General features: G+C 45.2%; 1 protein-coding gene across 2 annotated transcripts in view; it reads right to left on the minus strand.

Annotated features, from left to right (window-relative positions):
- The window catches only part of LOC124005429 (protein argonaute-3), a 42,560-nt gene extending 25,771 nt beyond the window's left edge, over positions 1 to 16,789 (minus strand). Inside the window, exons 1-5 of one of the 2 annotated variants that reach the window (XM_046314692.1) lie at positions 15,719 to 16,789; positions 3,426 to 3,597; positions 3,030 to 3,150; positions 2,657 to 2,865; positions 1,613 to 1,749 (exon numbers count right to left, since the gene is read on the minus strand). In XM_046314692.1, coding sequence (XP_046170648.1) covers positions 1,613 to 1,749; positions 2,657 to 2,865; positions 3,030 to 3,150; positions 3,426 to 3,597; positions 15,719 to 15,737 — 658 coding nt within the window. In that variant the 5' untranslated portion in view covers positions 15,738 to 16,789. The remainder of the gene's footprint in view (positions 1 to 1,612; positions 1,750 to 2,656; positions 2,866 to 3,029; positions 3,151 to 3,425; positions 3,598 to 15,718) is intronic. The other variant, XM_046314691.1, reaches the window with a different exon arrangement.
- Positions 16,790 to 17,221: the final 432 nt, after the last annotated feature.

Here is a 17,221-nt window from a genome sequence, read left to right on the forward strand (position 1 = left end):
AATTATAAGTGAAATAATCTGTCTGTAAACAATTGTTGGAAAAATTACTTAGAACATCTACTTTGTGCATGTCACAACAGACTATTGTTTGTTAACAAGGAATTTGTGGAGTGGTTGCAAAACAAGTTAATCACTCCAAACGAAGTGTATGTAAACTTCCGACTTCAACTGTACATCACGCCAGAAACAGCCATTTGTCATCAATTATCAGCCATCATCATTTTTTGCTATTTAGGCTTATATCTCAGACCAAGTACAGCAGCACAAGGCCTGCTTCATAGCCAGGGACACCACCTAAGTACCTCAGGGAAGTGACATGCCAACATGGCTCTCAAACATGAAATAAAACCTAGGAGGAACATCCAACATCCCTCTGGTTTTATGTGCCGTTAGAGGAAGCTGGCCCCTAGATGAAGGCCCTAATGCTTTTTCCACCTGAATGGAGAGATGAGTAGAGAGGAAACAGATGCTTCACTGATACTGGGCTGACGTCAGGGCCACATCTGACAGCGACGATCGGCGCATACATGCGATTAGAAATGATGTGGAGTGCAGGTGACGGTCACTCTCCTCGGAGACGGTAGGGTTGTCATCCCCATAAACAGGAAATTACATCAGAAATTTCATGTATGTTTTGATGCTTGTGATAGTGCTGATACTCTCGTCTTGGGAGTATGAAAATTAAAGGGTTTTAAATAGCACCCATTATTTTATTTTTTTTGCTTACAAACACACACTTTCTCTGTGTTGCTGTATCTTCAGCTAGGGTGTGTGTGGGTGGGTGTGTTTGTATATAATGTCCCCTGGTGAGATAAAACAGAACATTGGCGCCCATTTGCTTTCGCGCTCTTTTTAGGGCCTATTCTCCTCACAATGACTAATGAAAAAGAGAATAATTTGCAGACAGCTGGACTTTTTCTGCCTTTTGGTGGCGAATGGGCGATGGGCTAGACGAAGCCAAATGATTTGCGAGAGAGGGAGAGCGGGAAAACCGCCTGAGAGAGAGGCACTAAGGCAGAGAGAGCAGTCAAGCACTCCCCAAAACAAAAGCAGCCCACCAAAATCGCTCCCAAACACAAAGCGCCCCTCAGATCCATGCACCTCCGTCTCCACAGCAACCGCCTAGGCAGTTCTCACAAAGCAAGAGACACACCCCCCCCCACACACACACACACACACACACACACACACACACACACACCACACACACACACACACACACACACACACACACACACACACACACACCCAATCCACAGTCTACAAAGGCTATGGCCAGCCCACCCACCTATAACCAGAACCATCCTTCCAAACCACCCTGTTGCCAGCATGCGGCACAACACCCACTATGGAGTCCTCCCATATTAGGTCAAAGTTGCCCCACAAACACTGATACAGGTTCGGGACCTGTGTTCATAAAGCCTCTCAGAGTAGGAGTGATGATATAAGATCAGTTTAGCCCTTTAGATCACATTGAATAAGATTACATGGACAGGGGGACTTGATCCTAGATAACAACTCCTACTCTGATCCATATGGCCCCAGATGATTATTTCATTCCCCTAATAGCTACGGTTAGGATTGGTGGCAACGTGATGTGCGTCGTCCTCACCGTCAATATTGAGCATCATCTTCCACATGGCGGGGCGTACAGACTGGTGGAAACCAAACCACACCTCTCTCCCCCCTCCCAGGGGATGGTCGTAGCCCTCTGGGGCTGAGAAGAAGGAGCGGCCCACTGGAGTGTACCTGGAGAGGGGGAGGCGAAATAGAGAGATAGTGGGGGGGGGGGAGAGAAGAGTGAGAGAAGAGAAACAAAATAAGGAAAGAGAGATAGAAGGGGGGACAGACAGGAAAATGGGGAAGTTAGTTTCCACAACCTGGACCAGAATCTTGGTCAAATAGCGCTTTGCACAGTGACAGTCTGACAACAATCTATTTTTCAATTGACACAGAACATCAATGAAACGAGAGGGTGAAAACTCCACACGACCTTATCGACATTCCATCACTGAGCGGCCAAGACTAATTAATAACAACATTTGAGTTTCCTAGAAAGTCCTTGGACACATTCTGTCAATGCAGTAGCCTGAAGCTATAGCAAACAGCCTTATGGCAGTTGGTTTTATTTAAGACTTAGTTTTGGTAGGCACGCTGATTCCGCATTGCTTTTGAGTGGAGGAGGCTTTGAGTGAAGTCAGGTATGAAGGCCTAGGTAGTCTCTATAAACTTGATTTCCTGACTGATTATCGTCAGGCCATAAAAACAACCACATTTTGATTGGCAAGGGCATACATTCACGCGTTTCATTACCAATGTGGCACTAAGCGGAAGTGAGTCCTCACTGAAATTCAGTACTTTATTTGTCATTAAGAAATGATCTTGGAATAAAATCAAGTCTCCCAGGCCAGCAAATTAAATACCATATGTGTTTATTAGACCTACATCTTCAGTAAATAAATCTGCCTCAAAAGTAAAAAACAAAAAACGTGTAGAAGAGTTGGGTCGTTTGCTTTTAAATCAGTTTGCTGAGGATTCCAGGAATACATGCTCAACTTTTCAGAAATGCATGCATCCTGTTTATCAAATAATTAACCCAATCACATAGTTATAACATTCCGTATTATAACCACTTGGGCGCGACTGTCTAACTCACTTCATGGAGGGCAGGTGTCGCAGCACCACGTCCACAGCGTGTACTGGGTTGGTGCTGATGGGCTTGTCCAGCTCCAGGGGCTCAGGCACGCTGCGGCCGGTTAGCACCTCGTGCAGCATGTGCCAGCTCACCAGAGACACAAACTTGATTGAGACCTTAAAGGGCCGGTCCTTGCCCCCTTCACCCGGTAGAGTGACATCCAGATCCACCTGTGAGTGTGTGGGGGTTGGGGGGGGTTAAGAGATGTGTGTGCGTGCATTAACAGATCAAGAAGTGTGGGAGCGTGAGTGAGAGTGTGTTTTCAGTCTTGTGGGAGCCCCAGGTAGGTTTGACTGTGTGTGTGTGGCTGGGTGTCAGTCTACACCCATCTTACCCCTGCGGTTGCCACAGGCAGCGGGTTGGCTGTGTACAAGCTCCTCTTCCCATCGTAGACTGGCCGACGATCCCCAAAGATGGTAACCTTGAAGTGCTGCACCATGGAGTCCACCACCTCCCTACAGAACACAAAACCAAAACAAGTTGACCTCTTTTGACTTGTCCAATGGTCTGCAACCTGTGGCTCTGGAGCCGCATGCGGCTCTTTATCTGCCCATACGTGGCTCTGTAATTAGTGTTTAAAGTAATAATAATAAATAAAACACAAGTCGAATAAAAAATGAAATTACCTCTAGTCACACTTCAACAACCACATGAACAACCCCTAATCTGATACCATGTGAAACATCTTGGAGATCCTAGCAAAAGGCAGACTCCATTATTCTAAGCGTACCTGTTGACGCGGCGCGGGCACTTCTCGGGCTTGATGTCCACCTCATAGAGGTAGACGTCTATCTTGGGGATATCCACCTGGAAGCAGTTGGCCAGCAGCTTGATGGGCTTTCCCATGGTGCCATAGCCAGGCCGTCGTGGCACAGTGAACAGGGGCTGGGCTCCAACGGCTCCTAGAGATGGGAGGGGAGAGAGAATGGAAAAGGGGAACAATCATCCCATATCCATTACAACAGACCAGTTCTTGGAGGAACAGGCTTAGATTAGTAAATTGCTAAAATTAGCTTTGTAGTGGCCCTTTTGACAAAAAGTAAAGTCTCAATCACCTGCTGCCTGTGTGTCAAGAAGATAGAGATGTTGGCTGAAAGAACCTACTGGAAGGAACCACTTTAGAAAGTACAGACACAGCGAGGAATACTATGGGGGGGAATAAAGGTTTGGTTTCACTATGAAAAATTAAACCCAACAGAAACAAAACACCCAGACACGTGTGTGTGTGTGTACAGCGGTGCGTCCCACACATTGCCACCCCCAGGCACAGGATGTCTTACACAGGAGTCACTTTAACCCAATAGACAAGAGTTATTTTAAAAACACCCCGATGTGCCACACTCATCCCAGTGCCATTTTGGGTCTTCCATCTCGTGGCCCGCCCATCAACATCAGGAGCAGCTGATGTAGAAGAAAAAAAAATATATATATATATATATATATTGCCTTTTGAAGCGTTGTGCTGATTTAGCTGATCATTTGCTGACATTGTTGTTCAGATGGCCTACGTGAGATGCTGAACTATTGCGTAACACTCAGTCTAACAACTGTGTTCAGTATGCTGTTTTCTCATCCTAAACTACACTGAACAAAAATATCAAAGGGAACATGTAAAGTGTTGGTACCATGTTTCATGAGCTGAAATACAAAGATACCAGACATTTTCCAGATGCACAAAAAGCATTTTTGAAAACATTCTTGTTATTGAGCATTTCTCCTTTGCCAAAAGAATGTATCCACTTGACAGGTGTGGCATGTCAAGGAGCTGATTAAATGGCTTCATTACACAGGTGCACCTGGTGCTGGGGACAATAAAAGGCCACTCTGAAATGTGCAGTTTTGTCACACAACACAATGCCACAGATGTTGAGGGAGCGTGCAATTGGCATGCTGACTGCAGGAATGTCCACCAGAGCTGTTGCCAGATAGAGAAATTAACATTCAATTACCATTAGCCTCCTCCAACATAGTTTTAGAGAATTTGGCTGTACAGCCAACTGGCCTTACAATTGCAGACCAAGTGTAACCCAGGACCTCCACATCCAGCTTCTTCACCTACGTGATTGTAAGTAACCAGCCACCCGGACAGCTGATGAAACTGAGGAGTATTTCTGTCTGTAATAAAGCCCCTTTGTGGGCTGCACCCTTGCCCAGTCATGTGAAATCCTAGATTAGGGCCTAATGAATTGATTTCAAATAACTGATTTCCTTAGCGCCGTTATTTTTTTTCATCAATAAAAATTTGGTGAAATTGATGCATGCTGCATTTAAATGTTTGTCCCACATACATATCCTCATCACCCCTATTCAACACTCGCATCTCCATCTCGCAACTTAAGACGACAAGCAGAAAGTAAACCATGGGAGTTTCCCCCTCAGCCTCTCTCTGGTACTCTCCACCGCCAAAACCAAACTGCCCCAACGTGTCATTAATAAATGAGTGTCAGGGCTATGAATGATTCACCTCCTATTGAGTCATGATGAGTGGGTGTCAGCATGCGAGTGGGTGTCAGCATACGAGTGGGTGTCAGTTCATTCGAAGCCCCAGCACAGGGGGGGGGGGTGGAATAAAAACCATAACAGAACCCTCTCTCAGGTGCTGCCAGCTTATGGCCTAAGGGCATGAGTAGAAATGTTTGTTTAGGGCTGTCTTCCAGAAGCTGGAGCGTTCATGGTTCTCTCCCCGTCCGTTTCTCTCGCCTGGTGGACCTTGAGGGGTGGGTGTACAGGGGTGGCAGATGCAGGTTGGGTGTAGGCTAAGGCCAGGCCTCGGTGGGTCACAATGACAGCAGAGAACCGGGGAGAGAGAAGTCTGGAATTCCAGCCATAACTGTCCCACGGACACACACCAGCCCTTTTGTGATGGAAATGATCCAGGGGGCCGAGGGGAGACCAGTGCAGGTCTCAGACAAACAGAGAGACACAGGCGCTCTCTGACACACAGATTGCTTTTCCTGTGCTGTGGTGGGGGTGAGTAAGCCAAGCAGGAGGAGAGGGAGGAGTAGGATGGCTGGGGGAATGGGCAGGGAGGGCTGGTATTACTCTCAGGCACGCATAGTGTACTACTAGCCTCCCTGCTGCATGAGTCAGTGGGACAACGCAGAGAGAGAAATGCAGAAAGAAACACAGGAAGAGGACCATCCAGGCATTCTATATAAAAATATATACATTTAACACAAAACACTTTTCTCCTAGTCCTGATGGTTCTTTTCACACACACACACACAACTGATGTGTGTGTGTGTGTAAGCATTTCATGGTAAGGTCCCCTGTTGTAGTCGGCGCATGTGACAAATACAATTTGATGCCGTCTTACAGATACGCACGCACAAGTGCCTTCTGACAGGCCTTTACCGAAACGCGCAAGCAAGCTCGACCAACCATACACACAGGAAAGCAGCTGCAGCATCATCATCCCACCATGTAGCGAGCGAGACAAAGAAACACCAAGGCCACAGAGAGTAAAGCATAACACACACCCACAAACTGCGGATCAGAAATTCAGAACACTGCAAAATAAAAATAAAAACTTGGCAGAAACTACTCAACATTTCCAAGCTTCCGGTTATTAAACCTAACCCTCCTGGCCATTTCACCCTCAGACATTCAAAGAAATGGATTCAAAACACACTCGTGTGCAGAACTAAACTCGATCGCAAAAAGCCTCAGCGCAAAAATCCCTTCCAAGGCATGTTAGCCTATTTTCTCTGTCACTGATCATTCAGAATGCTTCTCAAGCACACACACGGCCTAGTATCTCTCAATTCTCCCCCCTTCTAAACTATTTGAGCCCCTTGCAGACAAAACAAGTACAAGCACACCCCTGGGAACTGTAGAGGGGAACGTCGTGGAGGGGGGCCAGGGCAGGGAGGTAAGTAGAGGGGGGAGCTGACTACACTAGCCTGTTAGGGATGCTGCGAATTGTCGCAGCTTTTTGTTAAAATCCGCACAACATTTCAACGTCCTGCTACTCATGCCAGGAATATAGTATATGCATATGATTAGTATATGTGGATAGAAAACACTCCGAAGTCTCTAAAACTGGTTAAATCATGTCTGTGGCTATAACAGAACGTGTTTAGGAGTAAAAATCCCAAGGAAAACTGTTCACAAAAAAACACCCAAAAAATATTAATCTGCCAGTCTTTGTATTGTCTATGGCAAGAGAAAATAGATGGAGTCCCGTTTACAATGACTACAGCTTCCACACGGCATTTCATTGCTTGTTTATCCTTGGTGGGATGACGTATAGGCACTTCCTGTCTTGGGGTACACCGAGGAAGTTATGAAAGTGAAAAAATGGACGATGATTTCAAGACTTGCTGCTATCGAATACAGATCGCCCCGTGATCAATTTTATCGATTATTAACGTTTATTAATACCTAAGGTTGGTTTACAAAAGTAGTTTGAAGTGATTTGTAAAAGTTTATAGGCAACCTTTTCAATTAAAAAAAATGACGTTACGTCTTGTAAAGGTGAATTTTCCTGGATCAGATGGCCTTCATAAATGGACATTTTTGGTATACAATGACGGATTTAAAATCGGGAAAAAGACCCAATTGTGATGTTTATGGGACATATAGGAGTGCCAACAAAGAAGCTCGTCAAAGGTAATGAATGTTTTATATTTTATTTCTGCGTTTTGTGTAGCGCCGGCTACCGCTAATTCTTTTGTTTAGGTCTCGTTCAGGTATTTCGGGGGGGGGGGGGGGGGGGGGTGCATGCTATCAGATAATAGCTTCTCATGCTTTCACCGAACAGCATTTTACAAATCTGACATGTTGGCTAGATTCACAACGAGTGTAGCTTTAATTGAGTACCTTGCATGTGTGTTTTAATGAACGTTTGAGTTTTATCGAGTACTACAGTTGGCGCTCTGAAATTTCCGCCGTAAAAGGCTAGTCTGAGGTTTCTCTGACACTGTGTCGGCCCCAGTGGCCCCGAGCTGGCCCTGTCCTCAGGTCACCCACTGCCCATATAAGGCATGCTCAGTACCAAGCAAGCAACACAGCAGAGACCAATGGCTCAGTGGAACACACACACAAACAAAGGGGTGTGAAGCTGAACAAACTGCTCATATGACCTCATTGACCCGAGATACACAGCAATGGATCAACCAAAAATGTTGAAGTCTACAAAACAACAAAGTTGATGCCTAAAATGCACAACATAATGATTGGTACTCAACTATCCTGGAATACCATGACCTGTGACCTTCCCATAACGAGATTGCTGACAATGAGAGATGGCCTACTCAAAAGCCCATGTGGAGGCATCAAAGGCTTGTGGTCTGCGTCATTTAGCGGTGAGAGGGAGCAGGTTCAAGGAAACCTCCCCCTCATGTGTTTACTCTGAAAGTGTGTGTGTGTGGGGGGGGGGGTCAGAAGAGTCGTAAATGGAAGAACGTGTTTTCCCAAACAGAAAAATTGTAGGTACTTTCAACGCTTTGTCTCGTTTTGTTTCCTGACCGGATGTTACGGACTACAGTACAGACACCAACTAACAGGGGCAGTAAACTGGGTAGTATTCGTTAGGGCATACCGTAGGAAAACAGTGTACAACAGAAAACAAAAACTAGCGTTATTGGACAAGGTCAGATAGGGAAGAACTGGGATGAACTGTTTCTGACCGCTTTCTTCAGTTTGATGCCTAATGAATACGTCCCTGATATTAGAAAGAACAAGTCAGTGGGTATGTGGAGAGATAAGGAGGCATCACAGAACTGACCTTGTAATGACAATTTCTCAGTCAAACTGTAACAGAAGTGGATGTGCCAAAATGGGACCCAAGTGATAAACTCGACAAGGTTGGCTTAGTGCAATTGTTCCATCATTTATTTCATTTAAGTGTCTTATGAGCAAGCCGGCGTTCGAACTCAGGCGACCCCAGCTTGCTACGCTCATAGACTGGACGCTGTTTAATGTTGTGAGGAGAAAAATTACTAGGCTATATTATCACAGGCTAGGAGAGAAAAGAGTAACCACATCCCTGAAAAGCAGCGGATACCTCCACTGACTGGCGTCATGTTCAGTAGGCATGGAATGGATGCAAACACCCCGAAACAGACTTAAAACAGAGATGCATTCTACTACCTGAACTCAATCAACTCCAACAAGAAACTCTTAAAACATATTGCAATGGTGTGCCCTAATGAACATGGCCTAGATACCATTACACATCAAGTCTGGGCTCTCCCTTCCTCAGTCCCGCTGCCTTCCACAATGATTGGCTGAAAACGTAGTCACACAGACGCAGGGTAGACCCACACACACACACACACACACACACACACACAATACAGCTGTTGTATGTCTAATCCGGAAGGCCTGGGCTGTGAGAACAGGGCGAGTGCTCCGATGCGGAGGGGCACAAAGGCGTCAGTCACAGCAGGCAGCGGGCCCAGGCACACGAGGACGGACGGACGCACACAGTGACAGAGCGCCGCGGGCTGGGAGGGACCGATGCGTGTCAAACAACTAGTTTATTCCCCCGCTCTGTCACTTGTCCCATCTACCTCAGTGCTCAGAGAGTGTCGGGCACCGACCGGAGCCACTCACTCCACAAACAAACACAAGCTGTACAGGGAGACCAAGGAGGGAGAGGCAACATGAAGTACCCAGAGGATGGAAGAGGGGGGGGGGGAGACACACACAAGGAAGGCTGGACCGAGAGCGGATACACACACACCAACACGTGAATGAGCTAGCTCTGTTAGCCTGGTCGGAACATCAGGGTACTAGCGGAGGGGACAATAAAACATGTTTAGTGGTCAGGGAGAACCTCCGACTCTGTGATTAGGACTAGGAAGGAGGGAGAGATATGGACTGGCGTTAGGCCAGGGGTCACGTTAATGCAGAATTGTGTGTTTGTAATGACAAAAAAATATTTTTTAAACGCAGAACAAATCTCTTAGTGTGTTTTGTATACGCAGATCTAAAATGCTTCTTTTTGGAGTTTCTGCTGGGCATTAGACTCATTTTGTGCTTCAGTTGCACTTCTCCACTCAGATGAGAACTCATGAAAGGGCATTCTGTCAGCTGACAGCGCTCTGACTGATGTTTAGCTGCTTTTCTCTGGTAAATTGCAGCGGGCTACATTCTTTCCATGATGAACATTAGAAATATAACGGCCATGCATTGTTGCACTTCTGAAAGTGATGCTATTTTCTGCCAAATGGGTTGCACTAATATATTTTCTGTGATGGAAAACTACAGTTGCAGGCCCCTGATCACTCTGTGGAAGCGAAAAACTTAAAACGCAGGTGAAATGGTTTAAAACGCAGGTTGATGGTTTGTGGGCTCATCTCAATGAAGTCAGTCGGTGATATAAAACATACCTACTAGTGCCAGCCAATCAGATGTGTTGTTTCAAGACGGCACACACAAAAAATAAAAATACTGGGATAATTTCTCACTTTCAACAATGTCAGGCTCTGTCTTCTCTCCCTCAGTTTCCACACAAAACAAGTTGTTACCCCCTTAAGACACTCCCCTCACATCAGCCCTGGGTCCCTCACTTCCTGTCTGAACCCCCCCAACCCTCCTGCACTGTGCCACTCTGTGTTGTTCCCCCGCATAGATTTAGGCTAAATGGTCCTCACTAAACACAGAGCTCAGGAAGGAGAGACGAGTGCCCAATCCAGGCCTCCTCCTCATCCCACAGAGCTGAAACAGACATCCCCCAGCCTTTACAGCCCACTCCTACTGGGCCCTCCTACTGACTCAGTCAGTCCTCTCCATCTATCCCCACGCGCTCTCCCTCCTTCCCTGAATCACTCTCTCTGGCTCTCCCACTCATGTATCTCCCTCCCCCTCCAGCTCTCACACAAAGCCCACCCACATTAGTTCAATACTAGCCACACTCACAACGTGTGAAGGTCGACACAGACAGAGATGCTTCTCAATCTAGCACACATGCATGGGCTGTTTTAATTTAATTCACTTAGAAGTGAAAAATAACATTCCTTACTAGGTTATGGGGACACAGGCTGCAAGATCCTAACGATCACAGGCTCAGCAGGGTCGTGTTCATTAGGGCACACAATGGAAAACGCTTTGTGACGGAAAGAGAAATGGAGTATTTCCTCATAGGACAACTCCAGGTTGTCCCTCCCTGTTAGTCTGTTTTCTTCCGGTTTCTTCCGGTTGGTGCCTAAGGAATACTACTCAAAAAATGTAATATTCTAGCTGATAGTCAACATCACAAGATTGACCCCCTCACAATGTGTCCCAAATGGGCTAGCTTTGGACAAGGATTTGAAAATCAAAGGGGGTTATCGTTTTCCCGCCTTTTTTACTCAAATAAAGTGAGGAGCTACAGAGGCGGGCGAGGGGTTAGGTGAAACAAAGAGCGGGAAGAACAAGAGGAAGGAGAACAGAAAGCGGGAGGGTGTGAATCAGAAAGACAAAGAAAACTACCATATATGCCTATTCAAACATAGCTTCTGCTAACAAACTGTAAGTACCTCAACCACATTTACCTAGAAGAACCCCCCTTGATAGTTGGGGGGGGGGGGGGGGTCCACCTATACTGCCTGTGTGTGCCTGTACTGCCTGTGTGGTGTCCATTTTTCTTTCGGTAAGCCCCCACACAGGTGTGTGCAGATGAGTCTGTGTATGTCACGAGCGTATCCATTACAACAGGAAGCAGCTGCACTTCTCATGCACTATTAAGCGTGCTAGGTTACACACCCAAAACCCCAACTGACAGTAGAACTCATCTTAACATCACATACTTTTACTGAACAAAAATATACAACATTTGGCACAAATGGAACAACAACAAAAAATTGGGAAGAAAAACAAACCGCCTCAGGATCTCGTTACGGTATTTTTGTGCATTCAAACTGCCATCGATAAAACGCAATAGTATTCGTTGGCTGTAGCTTATGGCTGCCCATACCATAATCTCACCATGTTCACAACGTTGACATCAGCAAACCACTCGCCTACTCGACACCATTCACATGGACTGCGTTTGTGAGGCAGTTTGGACATACTGATGCATTCTCTAAAACTGACGCATTCTCTAAAACCGACTGGAGGCAGCTTATGGTAGAGAAATTAACATTAAATTCCCTGGAAACAGCTCTGGTGGACATTCTGGCAGTCAGCATGCCAATTGCACACTCCCTCAAAACATGAGACATCTGTGGCATTGTGTTGTGTGACGAAACTACTCATTTTAGAGTGGCCTTTTATTGTCCCAGGCACAAGGTGCACCTGTGTAATGATCATGCTGTTTAATCAGCTTCTTGATATGCCACAACTGTCAGGTGCATGGATTATCTTGGCAAAGGAGAAATGCTCACTAACAGGGATGTAAACAAATATGTGCACAAAATTTGAGAGAAATTAGCTTTTTGTGTGCGTATTAAATATTTCTGGGATATTTTATTTCAACACATAAAACATGGGACCAACACTTTACATGTTGCATTTCTATTGTTGTTCAGTGTAATATCCAACCTCATATGAACAACATTCTATGATCATGTGTTGCCAAATACCATACAGACAGAGCTACAACATGTACTGTGTGATGGATGTGACCATTAAGGTTTAAAAGCTCAAGTCATATCCTATGAGCACTAGCTAATCTGGTCTGTTTCTCAAACGGCACAAACGTTGCATGCTGCCAGACTACCGTTGGAATGAACCGTGCTTTAATAAGCAGGCCAGGCAATCAATTAGCATTTTCTCACGCCACACTCTTCTTAGCAACGAGGGCCCCCTTTCAATCATTCAGTGAGGAATCAAGCCCACTGTTCTGTTCCCCCTCATGGGTACGCAGCTGACGGACAGAAAACACCTGCCCTGTTCAGGTTTGTCTTTTAGGGCACACTGTAGCAAAATGTTTTGAAACAGAAAAGCAAAAATTAGCGTTTCTTATCAGTAGAAGTCCAGATAGTCCCCACCCTGTTATACCCGCAGTCTACCGTTTGGTGCATAATGAACATGGCCCAGTTATCCCCCTTTTAAAAACGCTACAACCTGAGGAGGCTTGGAGGTCAGTTGCCAGGGGGGACCTCCTCTGGAGGGAATTAATATAGCTCGCCGTATCAGGTGTCACTCACTGGGTCTACCTGCTTGGGTATTGTTGCAGGAGAAGTGGAAAGTTTCCGTTACGACTACAGACAATGCAAACTGTAAAAACGGTTTCCCTGGCTGTCATTGTAAAAAGGCAAGGAGGAACAGTCTGACCTAGGCAACCATCTAGGTTATACAGGGTCTCCTCTATTATGGATGCTTTCCCTTTTGATTTAGGCCGAGCCTACACATCACCACTGTTTTGCAGTCTATTCATGAGAAAACATGACCGTGCAGTCCCACTGACGATTCAAACTGAAATGCTTTGAATAAGGAAAAAGTAGTCCGTAATTTTGCCTCTCCTGAATTAGGACCCTATAAAATCTAAATCAAACATTACTAATAGAAAAAAAAACATAAGTGTATGTTCTAAGTCCACAACAATGCTCAAACATCAGGAGACCACTTTTGAGGTCCGGGGGGTCTAAGAAATGTTGCTGTAGTTACCCTATAATGCAAGTGTGCACCAGCTTGAGACAGTTGTTTGGCTTGCGGGGTTTCTGTTGCGCTAATGTGCAAGCAGAGTTAGCTAAACAAATTGTCACTGGATTGATGCAAATAATGATATAATTCTGTCAGGTAAGCACAGGCTACTTTGTAATTAACATTTAGTTGAGACGTTTTTTGGGATAGCCTTTCCATCTGCCAGCATACATTACATTTACATTTAAGTCATTTAGCAGACGCTCTTATCCAGAGCGACTTACATACGTTTAACATTAGTATTATCACAAACGGTAGACTAGACATATGTAACAGTATAACTTTAGACCGTCCCCTCGCCCATACCCGGGCGCGAACCAGGGACCCTCTGCGCACATCAACAATCACCCACGAAGCATCGTTACCCATCGCTCCACAAAAGCCGTGGCCCTTGCAGAGCAAGGGGAACCACTACTTCAAGGTCTCAGAGCAAGTGACGTCACCGATTGAAACACGCACCACCGCTAACTAAGCTAGCCGTTACACATATATGCGCACCCACACACAGTATGCATGTATGCCAGCAACATACCACCCTGCATCTCACTGCTGGCTTGCTTCTGAAGCTAAGCAGGGAAAGTCCTGGTCAGTCTCTGGATGGGAGACCAAATGCTGCTGGGAGTGGTGTTGGAGAGCCAGTAGGAGGCACCCTTTCCTCTGGCCTAAAGCAAATATCCCAATGCCCCAGGGCAGTGATTGGAGATTTCACCCTGTTTAGGGTGCCATCTTTCAGATGGGACATTAAGCAGGTGTCCTGACTCTCTGTGGTCATTAAAGATCCCATGGCACTTGTAAGGGTGTTAACCCAGTTGTCCTGACTAACTTCCCAATCTGGCCCTCATTACGGTCACCTAACCATCCCCAGTTCACAATTGGTTCATTCATCCCCTGTAACTATTCCCCAGGTCATTGCTGTAAATGAGACTTCTGTCAACTTACCTGGCAAAAATACAGATAAAAAAGCAAACAGGGTCATTCTTGTACCGTTGAAAGAAAATACAAGTTTTACAATTAACTTGGGCATTGCTGGGTTCCGTAACTGATTCTTAGGGCCCTACTGACCTCTGATAAACAGCATTGCGGAAACAAACAAGATGAGCCTATTGCTGAACCACAGAAAGCTGCTGAGGGGAGAACTAGTAATAATGTCCAGTGGGAGACCATGTGTTTGATACTACTCCACTCATTACCACAAGTCTGTTCTCCCCAATTAAGATGCCACCAATCACCTGTGTGCTGAACATTTCATCATACATAACCATGTGGACTTTTCTATGACTAACAACTGAGTGTCATGAGTAGGAACATGCCCATAAAGGCTGAAGTGTGAAATATGACGACAAAACTTTTGTTAAGTCTATATTTCATGGCATTCCTCCACTTATGACTAACCCAACTTTACAGGACTTCAAAGACACTGTACTCCCACATGGTGTGTGCATAGAATGACATTTCACCTGTGACTCACACATGGCCAACAGACAACTGTTGAGGAAGTCCCCTAGTTACAGTTAGACAAAAAGTAGTTGGTGGCCATTCATAAATTAAAAGCGGGTCTATTTACATACACTAGCGTTGCTTTCAATTGTATTGGGTTGCACAAAAACAGTCCCTGTGGGAAGCCAGAAGTTAAATACAATTCCATTTCAACTTACTGTGCCTGTGGGCAGGAGGGTTGGTCATTATGATGGGGAATCGTATTAATATCTAAAAGATCGGGTTAATAATAATGTAATGTGGTCCTTCTGTAGCTCAGTTGGTAGAGCATGGCGCTTGTAACGCCAGGGTAGTGGGTTCGATCCCCGGGACCACCCATACGTAGAATGTATGCACACATGACTGTAAGTCGCTTTGGATAAAAGCGTCTGCTAAATGGCATATATTATATTATTAAACAGACTTTCCAAAACGTAGGTTGTAGACCCGCTTACCTCACGTCAACATAAAAGCCCCCCCCAAAAGTATTCCTATTTTGTCCACATAAGGCACACGTGCAGGACTTATTTTAACATGAAGCCAGCAGAAAACAGACCCAAGTTAGGAAAGTATGTTTAAATGTGTTATTTTCGTTATTTTTTTCCTGAATTTCCCCCCCTGCATAAGGACAATCGGCAGGGTAAATTGAAATTACATTTTATTTAACTTCTGGCTTCCAGCGGACTATTCTGTTTTTTTGCAAGCTAATTACTAGCAATTATAGAGTGTAAATATTAGCGTAGTTAAAAGCAGCTAGCCACGAACGAGACACCTCAACCAACACCTGTGGGTCGGCGTTGTGTCTTAAGGAAATTGACATGGACCAACAAAAACATTTACTCACATGGGCTGGCTAACTAGCAATCAAATAACTTTTTTTTGTTTTTTTGCTTTTGTTGCAATGTCAGTGTTGGGAAACATGCAACAATTTAGTAAATCATTTTGGCATGATATGAGCAATGACAGCATATTTACCTGTCGTTCCGATTTCCATTCATGAGGTCCCTGCCCGGTTCACTCCCCGGATCACAGATGTCAAATGTCAGGAACTCTTCCTTGGTTCAATCTAGTTTATCGGCAGTTCTCAACACCGCACAGGCGATGCAACAGAGTAGTTACGGGTTTCCCCGAATTCTCTTCTATGCTCACTGTCAAACGGGCCCCTTTTCCAGTCCCTTTGGATGAGGGTCTTCCGTGTCTCGGTGTCTGCAAGTCGATCAAGGTATCCAATCGGAATTCACTGCCACGGCGATACTTGCTCGAGCCTCAACGACGACGATAAACTAGCTAGATGCTAGATTAGCAAATGGATTGAGACAAGCATAGCTAACAGACAATGTCAAGATATCATAATTGCAGATTCACTGGGCTGTTTAGTTTATTATCAGTTTGCTGAATAAAAATCTGATCAGTTCAGTTTTACGTCCAGAAGATATCGAGTTTAAGGCTTGGTAGTTGGCGATAATTAGCTAGCTAGCCATCTAGCTACCTACGACTACTAGTTAGAATTCTCATCCGACAATAGACAGCTACTTATCACTCAAAGTCTGCTGTCGATAGGGAGCTTGCACCCGTTTTGATGTGCCGCCTAGTTTCCACTGATGTCACTCTCCAACAGCGGCCAGTCTCGCTGTTTCTAGGCTGTCAACTCCCGGTTGCATTCGTCGATATGGCTAAGATTTTCATCCCAGTTGCCTGTGCTCAACTCTGTGGGGCTCTGACCAACTAAATATGGTGAAGTTACTAGTCTGACACCGACAGGAAGAGGTGGGTTCTATCTCAAAAAGGAAACGCCAAACGTCAGAATGAAGCACTTCGCCCAAAGACAGTACAGTAGGAAGATGGGCAGAAACTGCTTCTCCACTAGAAATCCCCGATCACGTCAGCTAGCTAAGCTCATGCGCAGAAATACGTCATCGAGTCTTAACGGTTGTCTCGCGCATAATTGCGCATGTGCACGCCGTCAAAGGCACCCCCCGAAATCTTATTTTTGACGAAAATGAAAACGAGTCAGTTTGTCACTTTCACGAGGTCTGAGTAATAACATGTTCAATTAAGGAATTGGATCGAATCTAGGCTGTGACTTCAGATTTCGAAAAATTAACAACTAAGGAAGAATGTTTCACTTCTCGAACCCCAAACCGCGGCCTGGTCTGCTTGACCAGTTTCGCAAGCGTTCCTGCAAGTCTCGCGATGTTTAGGCTCCGATTACAAAGTATGTGCTTTGACTTTAGCCAATGGGAATACATCATATTACAGTAACACAGAGAACATCTCAGTTTTTACGTCAAAAATGTTTCCCTTTTCCTCTCCAGTTCTTACTTCAAAATGTTTCCCTTTTCCTCTCTGTAGACTGACATACATTTGTTTTAAATCTATTAAGGTTTCAGAGATAGTGGTTGGAGCTTTATGATGTGATTTAGGCTAGGCTACAGATGTCATAATAAAAAATAAAAAATCCTGCATACAATTGGGTTT

Source organism: Oncorhynchus gorbuscha, linkage group LG19 (genome assembly GCF_021184085.1).
Source record: "Oncorhynchus gorbuscha isolate QuinsamMale2020 ecotype Even-year linkage group LG19, OgorEven_v1.0, whole genome shotgun sequence".
Lineage (NCBI taxonomy): Eukaryota > Metazoa > Chordata > Actinopteri > Salmoniformes > Salmonidae > Oncorhynchus > Oncorhynchus gorbuscha.